Here is a 17,476-nt window from a genome sequence, read left to right on the forward strand (position 1 = left end):
TATGGGGTTTTGTGGTTTCATTATGGGGTATTGTGATGTCATTATGGGGTTTTGTGGTTTCATTATGGGGTATTGTGATGTCATTATGGGGGTATTGTGTGTACATTGATGAGGACACATTTTTATTTCATCAATTTTAGAACAAGGCTGTAACGTAACAAAATGTGGAAAAAGTCAAGGGGCATGAATACTTTCTGAATGAACTGTATCTTATATTGTTACTGTTTAGAGTGTGTAATGCTGCCGCTGCTGTTGTAGTATCTGTAACCACTCCCGTGCCTCAGTGTGTAGTGTGCAGTGTGTAGTGTGTAGTGTGTAATGCTGCCCTTGCTGTTGTAGCATCTGTAACCCCGTGCCTCAGTGTGTAGTGTGTAGTGTGCAGTGTGTAGTGTGTAGTGTGCAGTGTGTAGTGTCACTACCTTCTTGTTGCAGTATCTTTAACCCCTCCCGTGCCTCAGTGTGCAGGTCCTCTAGGTACTGAGGGCGACTGCCCTCGATGAACACATTCTCCTGGTAGTGTGAGGAGGAGGCTGTGTAGTGAACTGTCAACCTCTTCTGCTCATCCTGACCCTTAGGACCAGCTAGAGAGAGAGAGAGAGACAGAGAGAGAGGGACAGAGAGAGAGAGAGAGAGACAGACAGACAGACAGACAGAGAGAGAGAGAGGGAGAGAGAGAGTTTAATAACAATGTATTGATCACCAAGAGATTGCGTTATCCAACATCTCTCTATATATACAGTTAATTTGCAAATAAATTCATTAAAAATCCTACATGTGATTTTCTGGATTTTTTTCTTCTCATTTCGTCTGTCATAGTTGAAGTGTACCTATGATGAAAATTACAGGCCTCTCTTATCTTTTTAAGTGGGAGAACTTGCACAATTGGTGGCTGACTAAATACTTTTTTGCCCCACTGTACATACTTTGGAAGTTGGAAGTTTACATACACTTAGGTTGGAGTCATTAACTTGTTTTTCAACAACTCCACAAATGTCTTGTCAACAAATGTTGGTCCATTCCTCCAGACAGAGATGGTGTAACTGAGTCAGGTTTGTAGGCCTCCTTGCTCGCATATGCTTTTTCAGTTCTGCCAACAAATGTTCTATTGGATTGAGTTCAGGGCTTTGTGATGGCCACTCCAATAACTTACTTGACTTTGTTGTCCTTAGGCCATTTTGACACAACTTTGGAAGTATGCTTGGGGTCATTGTCCATTTGGAAGATCCATTTGCAACCAAGCTTTAACTTCCGGACTGATGTCTTGAGATCTTGTTCTCCTCCCTCATTCTCCTCCCTCGTTCTCCTTGCCCTCTCTCTGGCCTTTCTACTTCTACCTTTCCTGACCTCTTAGCCTCTCTCTCTCTCACCTTCTCTCCATCTCTCTCCCTCTCCTTCTCCGTATCTCTCTCTCTCTCTTTTCCTTCTATCCTCACCATATCTCTCTCTCCTTCTCTCCATATCTCTCTCTCTCCCTCTCTCTCTCTCTCTCTCTCTCTCTCTTTTCATTCTCTTTTCATTCTCTCTTTCTCTCACTCTTTTCTCTCTCTCTCTCTCTCTCTCTCTCTCTCTCTCTCTGTCTCTCTAGTATTTGTTTGGAGGTATGACAATGATATGCACTCTGTTCCATCACTAGTCTCCCTAGGTATCTCTCTGTTCCATCACTAGTCTCCCTAGGTATCTCTATGTTCCATCACCAATCTCTCTGTTCCATCACTAGTCTCTCTAGGTATCTCTCTGTTCCATCACCAATCTCTCTGTTCCATCACTAGTCTCTCTAGGTATCTCTCTGTTCCATCACCAATCTCTCTGTTCCATCACTAGTCTCTCTAGGTATCTCTGTTCCATCACCAATCTCTCTGTTCCATCACTAGTCTCTATAGGTATCTCTCTGTTCCATCACTAGTCTCTCTAGGTATCTCTCTGTTCCATCACCAGTCTCTCTAGGTATCTCTCTGTTCCATCACTAGTCTCTCTAGGTATCTCTCTGTTCCATCACTAGTCTTTCTAGGTATCCCTCTGTTCCATCACTAGTCTCTCTAGGTATCTCTCTGTTCCATCACCAATCTCTCTGTTCCATCACTAGTCTCTCTAGGTATCTCTGTTCCATCACCAATCTCTCTGTTCCATCACTAGTCTCTATAGGTATCCCTCTGTTCCATCACTAGTCTCTCTAGGTATCTCTCTGTTCCATCACTAGTCTCCCTAGGTATCTCTCTGTTCCATCACCAGTCTCCGTAGGTATCTCTCTGTTCCATCACTAGTCTCTCTAGGTATCTCTCTGTTCCATCACCAGTCTCCCTAGGTATCTCTCTGTTCTTTCACTAGTCTCTCTAGGTATCTCTCTGTTCCATCACCAGTCTCCCTAGGTATCTCTCTGTTCCATCACTAGTCTCTCTAGGTATTTCTCTGTTCCATCACTAGTCTCTCTAGGTATCTCTCTGTTCCATCACCAGTCTCCCTAGGTATCTCTCTGTTCCATCACTAGTCTCTATAGGTATCCCTCTGTTCCATCACTAGTCTCTCTAGGTATCTCTCTGTTCCATCACTAGTCTCTATAGGTATCCCTCTGTTCCATCACTAGTCTCTCTAGGTATCTCTCTGTTCCATCACTAGTCTCCCTAGGTATGTCTCTGTTCCATCACTAGTCTCTCTAGGTATCTCTCTGTTCCATCACCAGTCTCCCTAGGTATCTCTCTGTTCTTTCACTAGTCTCTCTAGGTATCTCTCTGTTCCATCACCAGTCTCCCTAGGTATCTCTCTGTTCCATCACTAGTCTCTCTAGGTATCTCTCTGTTCCATCACTAGTCTCTCTAGGTATCTCTCTGTTCCATCACCAGTCTCCCTAGGTATCTCTCTGTTCCATCACTAGTCTCTATAGGTATCCCTCTGTTCCATCACTAGTCTCTCTAGGTATCTCTCTGTTCCATCACTAGTCTCTCTAGGTATCTCTCTGTTCCATCACTAGTCTCCCTAGGTATCTGTCTGTTCCATCACTAGTCTCCCTAGGTATCTCTCTGTTCCATCACTAGCCTCTCTAGGTATCTCTCTGTTCCATCACCAGTCTCCCTAGGTATCTCTCTGTTCCATCACTAGTCTCTCTAGGTATCTCTCTGTTCCATCACTAGTCTCTCTAGGTATCTCTCTGTTCCATCACTAGTCTCTCTAGGTATCTCTCTGTTCCATCACTAGTCTCTCTAGGTATCTCTCTGTTCCATCACTAGTCTCTCTAGGTATCTCTCTGTTCCATCACTAGTCTCTCTAGGTATCTCTCTGTTCCATCACCAGTCTCTCTTGGCGTGTGAGTATCATTGGCCTCTCACCACACACTCAATGTTTGGGGAACAAGCCAAGTGAATTTGCATGTGTGTGTAGGTATCTCTCTGTCCATTTTTATTTAATTTTTTCACCTTTATTTAACCGGGTAGGCAAGTTGAGAACAAGTCACTAGTCTCTCAAGGTATCTCTCTGTTCCATCACCAGTCTCTCTTGGCGTGTGAGTATCATTGGCCTCTCACCACACACTCAATGTTTGGGGAACAAGCCAAGTGAATTTGCATGTGTGTGTGGGTGTATTTAGTGAGTGAGGTGTAGTGAGGAGACAGAGAGGTTAGAGTAGTGAGGTGGCAGAGAGGTTAGAGTAGTGAGGAGACAGAGAGGTTAAGTGTAATGTACTGTATTGTCCACTAGAGGTGCTAGTGTAATGTGCTGTGTTGTCCACTAGAGGTGCCAGTGTAATTTACTGTATTGGCCACTTAGAGGTGCTAATGTAATGTACTGTATTGTCCACTAGAGATCCCAGTGTAATGTACTGTATTGTCCACTAGAGGTGCTAGTGTAATGTCCTTTTTTGTCCACTAGAGGTGCCAGTGTAATTTACTGTATTGTCCACTAGAGGTGCTAATGTAATGTACTGTATTGTCCACTAGAGATGCCAGTGTAATGTACTGTGTTTTCCACTAGAGGTGGTAGTGTAATGTTCTGTGTTGTCCACTGGACAGTTACCAGGTACCAGTTACCACTACCCATTTACTAGTTACCAGTACAAGTTACCATTACCAATTTACTAGTTTCCAGTACCAGTTACCAGTTTCCAGTACAAGTTACCATTACCAATTTACTAGTTACCAGTACCAGTTACCATTACCAATTTACTAGTTACCAGTACTAGTTACCAGTACCAATTTACTAGTTACCAGTACTAGTTACCAGTACCAATTTACTAGTTACCAGGTACCAGTTACCACTACCCATTTACTAGTTACCAGTACCAGTTACCATTACCAATTTACTAGTTTCCAGTACCAGTTACCATTACCAATTTACTAGTTACCAGTACTAGTTACCAGTACCAATTTACTAGTTACCAGTACCAATTCATGTACAATCTTCAGATTAGCTCGTCCCTCTCATGTCCTCAAATAACCCTCTATTTTACAGTGTGTGTGTGTGTGTGTGTGTGTGTGTGTGTGTGTGTGTGTGTGTGTGTGTGTGTGTGTGTGTGTGTGTGTGTGTGTGTGTGTGTGCGTGCATCTATGCCCTGGGTACTTGTATGTGAGGTGCTACCTTGTGTGTAATTTTATTTCCCTCTCTGCCCTCTATACTCCACATAAGGTGAGAAACAGCTTATGTGGAGAATCAGAGCCCTGAACCATGAGAGAAAGAGCCCTGAACCATCAGAGAAACAGAACCCTGAACCATGAGAGAATCAGAGCCCTGAACCATCAGAGAATCAGAACCCTGAAACATCAGAGAATCAGAACCCTGAAACATCAGAGGATCAGAGCCCTGAACCATGAGAGAATCAGAACCCTGAAACATCAGAGAATCAGAACCCTGAAACATCAGAGGATCAGAGCCCTGAACCATGAGAGAATCAGAACCCTGAACCATGAGAGAATCAGAGCCCTGAACCATGAGAGAATCAGAGCCCTGAACCATGAGAGAAACAGAACCCTGAACCATGAGAGAATCAGAGCCCTGAACCATGAGAGAAACAGAACCCTGAACCATGAGAGAATCAGAACCCTGAACCACGAGAGAAACAGAGCCCTGAACCATGAGAGAAACAGAGCCCTGAACCATGAGAGAATCAGAACCCTGAACCATGAGAGAAACAGAACCCTGAACCATGAGAGAATCAGAGCCCTGAACCATCAGAGAAACAGAACCCTGAACCATGAGAGAATCAGAGCCCTGAACCATCAGAGAATCAGAACCCTGAACCATCAGAGAATCAGAGCCCTGAACCATGAGAGAATCAGAACCCTGAACCATGAGAGAATCAGAGCCCTGAACCATGAGAGAATCAGAGCCCTGAACCATCAGAGAATCAGAGCCCTGAACCATGAGAGAATCAGAACCCTGAACCATGAGAGAAACAGAGCCCTGAACCATGAGAGAATCAGAGCCCTGAACCATGAGAGAAACAGAGCCCTGAACCATGAGAGAAACAGAGCCCTGAAACATCAGAGAATCATAGCCCTGAACCATGAGAGAATCAGAGCCCTGAACCATGAGAGAAACAGAGCCCTGAACCATGAGAGAAACAGAGCCCTGAAACATCAGAGAATCAGAGCCCTGAACCATGAGAGAATCAGAGCCCTGAAACATCAGAGAATCAGAGCCCTGAACCATGAGAGAATCAGAACCCTGAACCATGAGAGAAACAGAACCCTGAACCATGAGAGAATCAGAACCCTGAACCATGAGAGAAACAGAGCCCTGAACCATGAGAGAAACAGAGCCCTGAACCATGAGAGAATCAGAACCCTGAACCATGAGAGAAACAGAGCCCTGAACCATGAGAGAATCAGAGCCCTGAACCATCAGAGAAACAGAACCCTGAAACATCAGAGGATCAGAGCCCTGAACCATGAGAGAAACAGAACCCTGAAACATCAGAGGATCAGAGCCCTGAACCATGAGAGAATCAGAGCCCTGAAACATCAGAGGATCAGAGCAATGTTTCCATATCAATACTCACTTTATGACCAGAACCACTGTTCCCTGCCTCTGTGTGCGTGCTTGCATGTATGTGTGAAAGAGAAAGACAGAGTGAAAGCAGGGTTTAAGTTAGATTTATTTACATATATATTTTACCTTTGTTTAACTAGGCAAGTCAGTTAAGAACAAATTCTTATCTACAATCACGGCCTACCCTAACCAGGACGGACTAGCCCGGACAAACCCTAACCAGGACGACACTGGGCCAATTCTGCGACACCCTATGGGACTCCCAATCATGGCCGGTTGTGATACAGCCTGGAATTGAACCAGGGTCTGTAGTGACACCCTTGCACTGAGACCCCTGGGCCACTCGGAAGCCCCCAGATAGGAAGATAGGTAAGAGAGAGAGAGATAGAAAGATGGGTGAGAAAGAGAGAGAGAAAGATGGGTGAGAGAGAGAGAGAGAGAGAGAGAGAGAGAGAAAGCTGGGTGAGAGAGAAAGAGATAAAGAAAGATGGGTGAGTGAGAGAGAGAGACAGAGAGACAGAGAGAGAGAGAAAGATGGGTGAGTGAGAGAGAGAAAGATGGGTGAGTGAGAGAGAAACATGGGTGAGAAAGAGAGAAAAAAGATGGGTGAGAAAGATAGGTGAGAGAGAGAGAGAGAAAACTGCGTGAGAGACAAAGAGAGAAAGAAAGATGGGTGAGTGAGAGAGAGAGAGAGACAGAGAGAGAGAGAAAGATGGGTGAGTGAGAGAGAGAAAGATGGGTGAGTGAGAGAGAAAGAGAGAGAGAAAGATGGGTGAGTGAGATAGAAAAAGATGGGTGAGAGAGAGAGAGAGAAAGAAAGATGAGAAAGAGAGAGAGAAAGATGGGTGAGTGAGAGAGAGAGAGAGAGAGAGACAGAGAGAGAGAAAGATGGGTGAGTGAGAGAGAGAAAGATGGGTGAGTGAGAGAGAAAGATGGGTGAGAAAGAGAGAGAGAAAGATGGGTGAGTGAGAGAGAAATAGACGAGAAAGATGGGTGAGAAAGTGAAAGTGATGTTTAACTTAGATAGAAAGAACTTAACCCCTACTTTCACTCTCTCTCTCTCTCTCTCTTTCTCTCACCCATTGTTCTATCTAAAAAGGGTTTCAGACCAATCAGACCAGACCAGTTTCCTCCTCTGCTGCTGCGGAACCAATCAGATCAGACCAGTCTTCCTCCTCTGCTCCTGCAGAACCAATCAATACCACTCCACTGACTTCCCTGATTGTCTTACACCTGATTTTACTAACACATCTCCTCATGGAAGTCGAGAGAGAGAGAGAGAGAGAGAGAGAGAGAGAGAGAGAGAGAGAGAGAGAGAGAGAGAAACAAACGTGGGAAAAGATTCACAAACTAATCTCCCATTCCACAACCCTCCAAATACAAGAGAGAGAGACAGAACAAGAGAGAGAGAGAGGGAGGAGAAAGAGAGACATAGAACAAGAGGGGGAGAGGTAGAGAGGGAGGAGAGAGAGAGACAGAGAACAAAAGGGAGAGAGATGCCAAATAAGATAGAGGGAGACAGAGAGGAAGAAAGAAATAAAGAGAAGGAGAAAAGAGAGCGGGATATTTATACCCTGTGCAGACTGTGTCTATGTTTATATCTCTCTCTGTGTGCCTGCGTGGCATTTCAGGGTGCTTTTGTTTCCCTGTCTTCCCTCTGCCTTGTTAACTCCTGCCAGCTCACACTGATCCTGTATGGGCCGAGAGAAGGGATCACAGTCTCTACAAGAATATCCAGCGTTTTAATGGTCCCAACTTGTTATAAATGGTTTGTTAACCATTGGTTCGTTTGCAGAATGAGTTTTACTTTAGCCTTAGGAAAACTGTTTCTGGCCCGTGAACATGGGAAGATTGAATGTATTGACGGTTAAGGAGAAGTCTGAGATTCGATAAACATTGCTTTGGGTTAATTTAATCCTAAACAATACGGTCAACAGTGATGCTATCATCCAGAAGGCGAGGTCAGTACAGGTGCATCAAAGCTGGGACCGAGAGACTGAAAAACAGCTTCTATCTCAAGGCCATCAGACTGTTAAACAGCCACCACTAACTCAGAGAGGCTGCTGTGTACATTGAGACCCGATCACTGGCCACTTTAAAAAAATGGATCACTAGCCACTTTAATAATGTCTACATATCTTACATTACTCATCTCATATGTATATATTGTATTTTATACCATCTACTGCATCTTGCCTATGCTGCTCGGCCATCACTCATCCATATATTTTTATGTATATATTATTTCTCCCTTTAGATTTGTGTGTATTAGGTAGTTGTTGTGGAATTGTTAGATATTACTGCACTGTCTGAGCCAGAACTAAAAGCACAAGCATTTCACTCCACTCACAATAACATCTGCTAACCATGTGTATGTGACCAATAACATCTGCTAACCATGTGTGTGTGACCAATAACATCTGCTAACCATGTGTATGTGACCATTAACATCTGCTAACCATGTGTATGTGACCAATAACATCTGCTAACAGTGTGTATGTGACCATTAACATCTGCTAACCATGTGTATGTGACCAATAACATCTGCTAACCATGTGTATGTGGCCATTAACATCTGCTAACCATGTGACCAATGACATCTGCTAACCATGTGACCAATAACATCTGCTAACCATGTGACCAATAACAACTGCTAACCGTGTGACCAATAATATCTGCTAACCATGTGTATGTGACCAATAACATCTGCTAACCATGTGACCAATAACATCTGCTAACCATGTGACCAATAATATCTGCTAACCATGTGTATGTGACCAATAACATCTGCTAACCATGTGTATGTGACGAATAACATCTGATAACCATGTGAAGAATAACATCTGCTAACCATGTGTATGTGACCAATAATTTTTGAATCTCTCTCTCTCTCTCCCTCCCTTAGGTTTATTACTGATGATGATTCTAGAACTCACCATTATGTATCAAAAGTATCAATAACTACTCCTCTTAAACTGTTTAAGCTAGAAACACCATTGAAACTTTAAAAAATGCAGACTGGTCTGGAATAGTGTGCTTTCATACAACCTTTTGATATCATTTTTAACTTCTCTGGGCTAGGGGGCAGTTTCCTGAATTCCGGATGACTGATGTGCCCAAAGTAAACTACCTGTTACTCAGGCCCAGAAGCTAGGATATGCATATAATTGGTAGCAGACAACTCTCTGAAGTTTTTAAAACTGTTAACATGATGTCTGTGAGTATAATAGAACTGATATGGCAGGCAAAAACCAGAGGATAATCCATCAATAATTACATTTTTTGAGGTCACAGGCCATTTCAATGCAAACCTATGGGATATTCAAAATAATTCCTCCCAGGTTGCAGTTCCTATGGCTTCCACTAGATGTCAACAGTCTTTAGAAAGAGTTTCAGGTTTGTTTTTTGAAAAATGAACAAATAGTTGTAGTTTTTCCAAGGTGTCCCTCATTTGAAATGTAGTCTTGTTGCGCGAGTGAATGAGGGCGCGCTCTTCGTTATTTATCTTCCCAATTGAACATAATATTCTCCGTCTTAAATATGATCGTTTATTTCGTTTTTAGAGTACCTGAGGATTAATTAGAAACACCGTTTGACTTGTTTGGATGCACTTTACTTAGTAACTTTTTGGATTTGTTTGTCTGCAAGTTGAACGAGTGGATTACTGAATCAAGCACAACAACTAAACTGACATTTTTGGGATATAAAGGAGGACTTTATCGAACAAAACAACCATTTGTTGTGTAGCTGGGACCCATTGGATTTGCAAACAGAGGACGATCTTCAAAGGTAAGTGATTTATTTAATCGCTATTTGTGATTTTGTGACACCTGTGCTGGTTTTGAAAAGTATTTTTGATGTTGGGCGCTGTCATCAGATAATCACAAATTATAACAATGGTGGAGCACATTCTAAGCATGAGACAATGAGTAAACCATTTTTGACTTTTGACACCAATCAGCTTCCTTGACCGCTCTTCTCAACAAGGTGCCGTAGACAAAATCTTAAAGGGTATGGCGCCTTGGTCTACTTCTCTGATAACCCCCCCCCCCCCCCCACACACACACACACACACATACACACACACAAAGACATCTTGACAGATTGTTTGAGAGACAAACGGACGGGTGAATAGAGAGACAGATGTTTCACACGCTGTTTGATTGTCTGAGACATCTTCAATGACGTCAATATGGATTTTGGACAATTCTGAATTGCAACTGATTAAACACGGACAAACTCTATGACCTTTTGGAAAGCAACATCCCCCAGTGGAGGTCAACATCGACTCAGAACCATGGAATTCCATGGAACGTTTCTATACATTTCCTGGGACGACAAGCTGAGAAGATTCTTTAAAGCACAGACAGACATTTCTCACAGACAGACATTTCTCACAGACAGACATTTCTTCACAGACAGACATTTCTTCACAGACAGACATTTTTCACAGACAGACATTTCTTCACAGACAGACATTTCTTCACAGACAGACATTTCTTCACAGACAGACATTTCTTCACAGACAGACATTTCTTCACAGACAGACATTTCTTCACAGACAGACATTTATTCACAGACAGACATTTCTTCACAGACAGACATTTCTCACAGACAGACATTTCTCACAGACAGACATTTCTCACAGACAGACATTTCTCACAGACAGACATTTCTTCACAGACAGACATTTCTCACAGACAGACATTTCTCACAGACAGACATTTCTCACAGACAGACATTTCTTCACAGACAGACATTTCTTCACAGACAGACATTTCTTCACAGACAGACATTTCTCACAGACAGACATTTCTTCACAGACAGACATTTCTTCACAGACAGACATTTCTTCACAGACAGACATTTCTTCACAGACAGACATTTCTTCACAGACAGACATTTCTCACAGACAGACATTTCTTCACAGACAGACATTTCTTCACAGACAGACATTTATTCACAGACAGACATTTCTTCACAGACAGACATTTCTTCACAGACAGACATTTCTTCACAGACAGACATTTCTTCACAGACAGACATTTTTCACAGACAGACATTTCTTCACAGACAGACATTTCTTCACAGACAGACATTTATTCACAGACAGACATTTCTCACAGACAGACATTTCTTCACAGACAGACATTTCTTCACAGACAGACATTTCTTCACAGACAGACATTTCTTCACAGACAGACATTTCTCACAGACAGACATTTCTTCACAGACAGACATTTCTCACAGACAGACATTTCTTCACAGACAGACATTTCTCACAGACAGACATTTTTCACAGACAGACATTTCTCACAGACAGACATTTCTTCACAGACAGACATTTCTTCACAGACAGACATTTCTTCACAGACAGACATTTCTTCACAGACAGACAATTCTTCACAGACAGACATTTCTCACAGACAGACATTTTTCACAGACAGACATTTCTCACAGACAGACATTTCTTCACAGACAGACATTTCTTCACAGACAGACATTTCTTCACAGACAGACATTTCTTCACAGACAGACATTTCTTCACAGACAGACATTTCTTCACAGACAGACATTTCTTCACAGACAGACATTTCTTCACAGACAGACATTTCTTCACAGACAGACATTTCTTCACAGACAGACATTTCTTCACAGACAGACATTTCTTCACAGACAGTCGTCTCTTGTTCTTGTAAATCTTTTCAGCCTTTTTTTCTTCTGGATACATCCGTTCATGAGATCCGAGGAAGATAAAAGTCAGGAGAAACTATCACATGGTTTAGGTTTAAATGTGTTAGAGGTTTGTCAACGTGACTCGTGTATTTCTGAGAAGTGAGGACAGGAAGCGGCGAAAACACACCAAGTCTTTTACTTGTCCTGAGGCTCTGCTTCGAGGTGTAGGCGGCACCTGCAGGGTAAATGTAGGACTGGAAAGATCATTTAAGTGATCAGAGTCACACCAACCACATTATCTATGAACTGACAATGTCTGTGTTCCAGGGGATGGGATGGGAAGCGCACACACACACACATACATTATAGGCTAGCTATAAGCACAGAGAGAGAATCTGGACGCACATTTTAATTCACTGACAATAAAGATAAAACACCAGGTAAAAGATTTTAGAATCTGAAACACCATTTTTTGAAACACACATTAGGAATGCTTTTTAAACACCTGAGGAACATTGCCAAGCTGCGGATGTTTCTCTCTCCGGCTGATACAGAGAGACTCATCCATGCTTTTATTACAAGCAGGCTTGACTACTGTGATGCTCTTCTGTCTGGTCTACCCAAGAAAGACATTGGTCAACTACAAAACATACAGAATGCTGCAGCACAGGTACTGACCAAGACCAGACAGAGAACACATTACACCGGTTTAATGGTCTCTGTACTGCAAAACATACAGAATGCTTCAGGGTACTGACCAAGACCAGACAGAGAGAACACATTACACCAGTTTAATGGTCTCTGTACCAGCTGCCTGTTAGTTTGAGAATGAATTTGAAGATTCTTCTATTGGTTTTTAGATCCATGATTGTGCACCCCAATACATGTTCGTCATGCTTTAAGTCATGTACCCAGTAGGTCCCTCAGGTCCTCTGGCAGAGAGACAGAGACATAGACAGAGACAGAGAGAGACAGAGACAGAGAGAGAGACAGAGACAGAGAGAGAGAGAGACAGAGAGAGAGACAGAGAGAGAGAGAGAGACAGAGAGAGAGACAGAGAGAGACAGAGAGAGAGACAGAGAGAGAGAGAGAGACAGAGAGAGAGACAGAGAGAGAGAGAGACAGAGAGAGAGACAGAGAGAGAGAGAGAGACAGAGAGAGAGAGAGACAGAGAGAGAGACAGAGAGAGAGAGAGAGACAGAGAGAGAGAGAGACAGAGAGAGAGACAGAGAGAGAGAGAGAGACAGAGAGAGACAGAGACAGAGAGACAGAGAGAGAGAGAGAGAGAGAGAGAGACAGAGCCAACAATAACACACATAAAAAGACATCACCTAAACACAATCAAAGGTCAACAAACATCAATGACATCACATCTGCTCAGACCCACAATGTTCCATCTGCTACCGTTCACATCACGTATGTCCCACAACCCCCCCCCCCCCCCCATCATCCTGATCCATCTGCTACCGTTCACATCACGTATGTCTCACAACCCCCCCCCCCCATCATCCTGATCCATCTGCTACTGTTCACATCACGTATGTCTCACAACCCCCCCCCCCCCCCTCATCCTGATCCATCTGCTACCGTTCACATCACGTATGTCTCACAACCCCCCCCATCATCCTGATCCATCTGCTACCGTTCACATCACGTATGTCTCACAACCCCCCCCCATCATCCTGATCCATCTGCTACCGTTCACATCACGTATGTCTCACAACCCCCCCCCATCATCCTGATCCTTCTGCTACCGTTCACATCACGTATGTCTCACAACCCCCCCCCCCCATCATCCTGATCCATCTGCTACTGTTCACATCACGTATGTCTCACAACCCCCCCCCCTCATCCTGATCCATCTGCTACCGTTCACATCACGTATGTCTCACAACCCCCCCCCCCATCATCCTGATCCATCTGCTACTGTTCACATCACGTATGTCTCACAACCCCCCCCCCCCCCTCATCCTGATCCATCTGCTACCGTTCACATCACGTATGTCTCACAACCCCCCCCCATCATCCTGATCCATCTGCTACCGTTCACATCACATATGTCTCACGACCCCCCCCCCCATCATCCTGATCCATCTGCTACCGTTCACATCACGTATGTCTCACAACCCCCCCCCCCCATCATCCTGATCCATCTGCTACCGTTCACATCACGTATGTCTCACAACCCCCCCCCATCATCCTGATCCTTCTGCTACCGTTCACATCACGTATGTCTCACAACCCCCCCCCCCCCCCCCCCCCCCCTTCATCGTGAACCATCTGCTGCCGTTCACATCACGTATGTCTAAGAACACCCCCCCTCATCCTGATCCATCTCCTAAAGGTTCTGAGAATGTTTTACTCTGGTTCCAGGGAGGTTCTGAGAATGTTTTACTCTGGTTCCAGGGAGGTTCTGAGAATGTTTTACTCTGGTTCCAGGGAGGTTCTGAGAACGTTTTACTCTGGTTCCAGGGAGGTTCTGAGACTGTTTTACTCTGGTTCTAGGGAGGTTCTGAGAACGTTTTACTCTGGTTCCAGGGAGGTTCTGAGAATGTTTTACTCTGGTTCCAGGGAGGTTCTGAGAACGTTTTACTATGGTTCCAGGGAAGTTCTGAGAACGTTTTACTCTGGTTCCTGGGAGGTTCTGAGAACGTTTTAATATGGTTCCAGGGAGGTTCTGAGACTGTTTTACTCTGGTTCCAGGGAGGTTCTGAGACTGTTTTACTCTGGTTCCAGGGAGGTTCTGAGAACGTTTTACTATGGTTCCAGGGAGGTTCTGAGACTGTTTTACTCTGGTTCCAGGGAGGTTCTGAGAACGTTTTACTATGGTTCCAGGGAAGTTCTGAGAACGTTTTACTCTGGTTCCAGGGAGGTTCTGAGAACGTTTTAATATGGTTCCAGGCAGGTTTTATTAACGCTCTGAGAACAGACGTTCCAGGTTATTTTGAGTTTTGTAATAACTTCCTTAAAACGTAACTTATTTTGGGTTACATTTGTTGAACTCCAAGCACAGATAGGACACATGGAAATGAATTCCCTTAGACATTAATCAAACAAACACATCAGTGAGATTCAGACCTATAATCTTCTGTTCTCTATCCATGGATATAGTCCACTACGCCACCAGGATGGAGCTAGCGTGAACGGCATGCTATTTTTACGCCTACAAAGCTGTTCATTTAAGTAAAAATACTTTAAAGTACTACCTAATTACTTTTTGTGGGTATCTGTACTTTACTATTGACATTTTTGACAACTTTTACTTCACCACATTCCTAAAGAAAATAATGTACTTTTTTAACTCCATTTTCCCTGACACTCAAAAGCACTTGTTACATTTTGAGTGCTTAGCAGGACAGGAAAATGGTTCAATTCACAGACTTATCAAGATAGCATTCCTGGTCATCTCTACTGCAGCTGACCTGGCAGACTCATAAACACATGCTTTGTTTATAAATGATGTCTGAGAGTTGAAGTGTTCCCCTGGCAACAAAAAAAAACAACTTCAAAATGTGGCCGTCTGGAATTTGAAAGGATTTATAGTTGTAATTTTACTTACGCTACTTAGGTACATTTTAACAATGACATTTACTATTGATTCATAAATAATTGTAGACTTTTACTCAAGTAGTTTTTTTACTGGGTGACTTCCACTCTTACTTGAGTAACTTTCCATTAAGGTATCTATACTTTTACTCAAGTAGGATAATTGGGTACTTTTTCCACCAGTGATTCAAACAGACCTAATTTCAAAGGAAACAATCACTGCTTAAGATCAGGTGTGGCCAATTAGTGGAAGCGGCCAACACACCTGAACACACTTAACGAGATAGATGATGGATAGAGTTTTGTTGATGCTGAGAACGGAACGTTTATGTTTTTAAATAACATTCTCTGAACATTCTCTGAACATTCTCTGAACATTCTCTGAATGTTACTAAAGTTTTCTTGTGTTTTTTAATCGAAAGTTTTCTATATGTTTGGGATGCAGCACATTCTGACTTATTCTGAGAATACGTGGACAACTACAAATACCTAGGTGTCTTGTTAGACTTTAAACTCTCCTTCCAGACTCACATTAAACATCTCCAGTCCAAAATTAAATCTAGAATTGGCTTCCTATTTTGCAACAAAGCCTCCTTCACTCATGCAGCCAAACATGCCCTCGTAAAACTGACCATCCTACCGATCCTCGACTTCGGTGATGTCATTTACAAAATAGCCCCCAACACTCTACTCAGCAAACTGAATGCAGCCTATCACAGTGCCATCCGTTTTGTCACCAAAGCCCCATATACTACCCACCACTTATATCTCCCTCTATAACTTTAAGCATCAGCTTTCAGCGCAACTTACCGATCACTGTACAGACAACAGACAAGACACAGACAATCTATAAATAGCACCCCAACTACATCTTCCCCATATTGTTATTTATCTTCTGGCTCTGTTGCACCCCAGTATCTCTACTTGCACATCATCATCTGCACATCTATCACTCCAGAGTTAATGCTAAATTGTAATTATTCCGCCTCCCTACTCTTCTACATTTGCACACACTGTATATAGATTTTTATATTGTGTTATTGACTGTACATTTGTTTATGTGTAACTCTGTGTTGTTGTTTTTGGTCACACTGCTTTGCTTTATCTTGGCCAGGTCACAGTTGTAAATGAGAACTTGTTCTCAACTGGCCTCAACTGGTTAAATAAAGGTGAAATAAAATAAAGTAAAACATTGTTAGCCAATGAACAAAGTCCCCATCGTAAACATCTCTCCTCTTTAACTAAATATATTTAAACAACAAAACAGGCACAGGACAGGATGCCAGCACTCTAGGTCCATAAAGACACAGGACAGGATGCCAGCATTCTAGGTCCATAAAGACACAGGACAGGATGCCAGCACTCTAGGTCCATAAAGACACAGGACAGGATGCCAGCACTCTAGGTCCATAAAGACACAGGGCAGGATGCCAGCACTCTAGGTCCATAAAGACACAGGACAGGATGCCAGCACTCTAGGTCCATAAAGACACAGGACAGGATGCCAGCACTCTAGGTCCATAAAGACACAGGACAGGATGCCAACACTCTAGGTCCATAAAGACACAGGACAGGATGCCAGCACTCTAGGTCCATAAAGACACAGGACAGGATGCCAGCATTCTAGGTCCATAAAGACACAGGACAGGATGCCAGCACTCTAGGTCCATAAAGACACAGGACAGGATGCCAGCATTCTAGGTCCATAAAGACACAGGACAGGATGCCAGCATTCTAGGTCCATAAAGACAGATGACAAGATGATAGCATTCTAGGTCCATAAAGACACAGACAGGTTGCCAGCATTCTAGGTCCATAAAGACAGAGGACAGGATGCCAGTCTTCTAGGTCCATAAAGACACAGGACAGGATGCCAGCATTATAGGTCCATAAAGACACAGGACAGGATGCCAACACTCTAGGTCCATAAAGACAGAGGACAGGATGCCAGCATTCTAGGTCCATAAAGACACAGGACAGGATGCCAGCATTCTAGGTCCATAAAGACAGAGGACAAGATGCCAGCATTCTAGGTCCATAAAGACACAGGACAGGATGCCAGCATTATAGGTCCATAAAGACACAGGACAGGATGCCAACACTCTAGGTCCATAAAGACAGAGGACAGGATGCCAGCATTCTAGGTCCATAAAGACAGAGGACAGGATGCCAGCACTCTAGATTCACAACAGGGACTGTGTAAGAGGGAAGAAGAGGTAAGAAACTCATAAGAATAGATACTCATGAGATAAAATACTCATATGATAGTGATAAGATAAGA

The 17,476-nt window shown here is 43.3% G+C and overlaps 1 protein-coding gene across 1 annotated transcript in view; it reads right to left on the reverse strand.

Moving 5' to 3' along the window:
- Positions 1-17,476, reverse strand: part of LOC110496752 (uncharacterized protein KIAA1522 homolog) — a 112,644-nt gene that overhangs the window by 23,967 nt on the left and 71,201 nt on the right. The window contains exon 3 of the mRNA XM_036953656.1: positions 420-581. Within this exon, the coding sequence (XP_036809551.1) occupies positions 420-581 (162 nt within the window). The remainder of the gene's footprint in view (positions 1-419; positions 582-17,476) is intronic.

Source organism: Oncorhynchus mykiss, chromosome 18 (genome assembly GCF_013265735.2).
Source record: "Oncorhynchus mykiss isolate Arlee chromosome 18, USDA_OmykA_1.1, whole genome shotgun sequence".
NCBI classification, from domain to species: domain Eukaryota; kingdom Metazoa; phylum Chordata; class Actinopteri; order Salmoniformes; family Salmonidae; genus Oncorhynchus; species Oncorhynchus mykiss.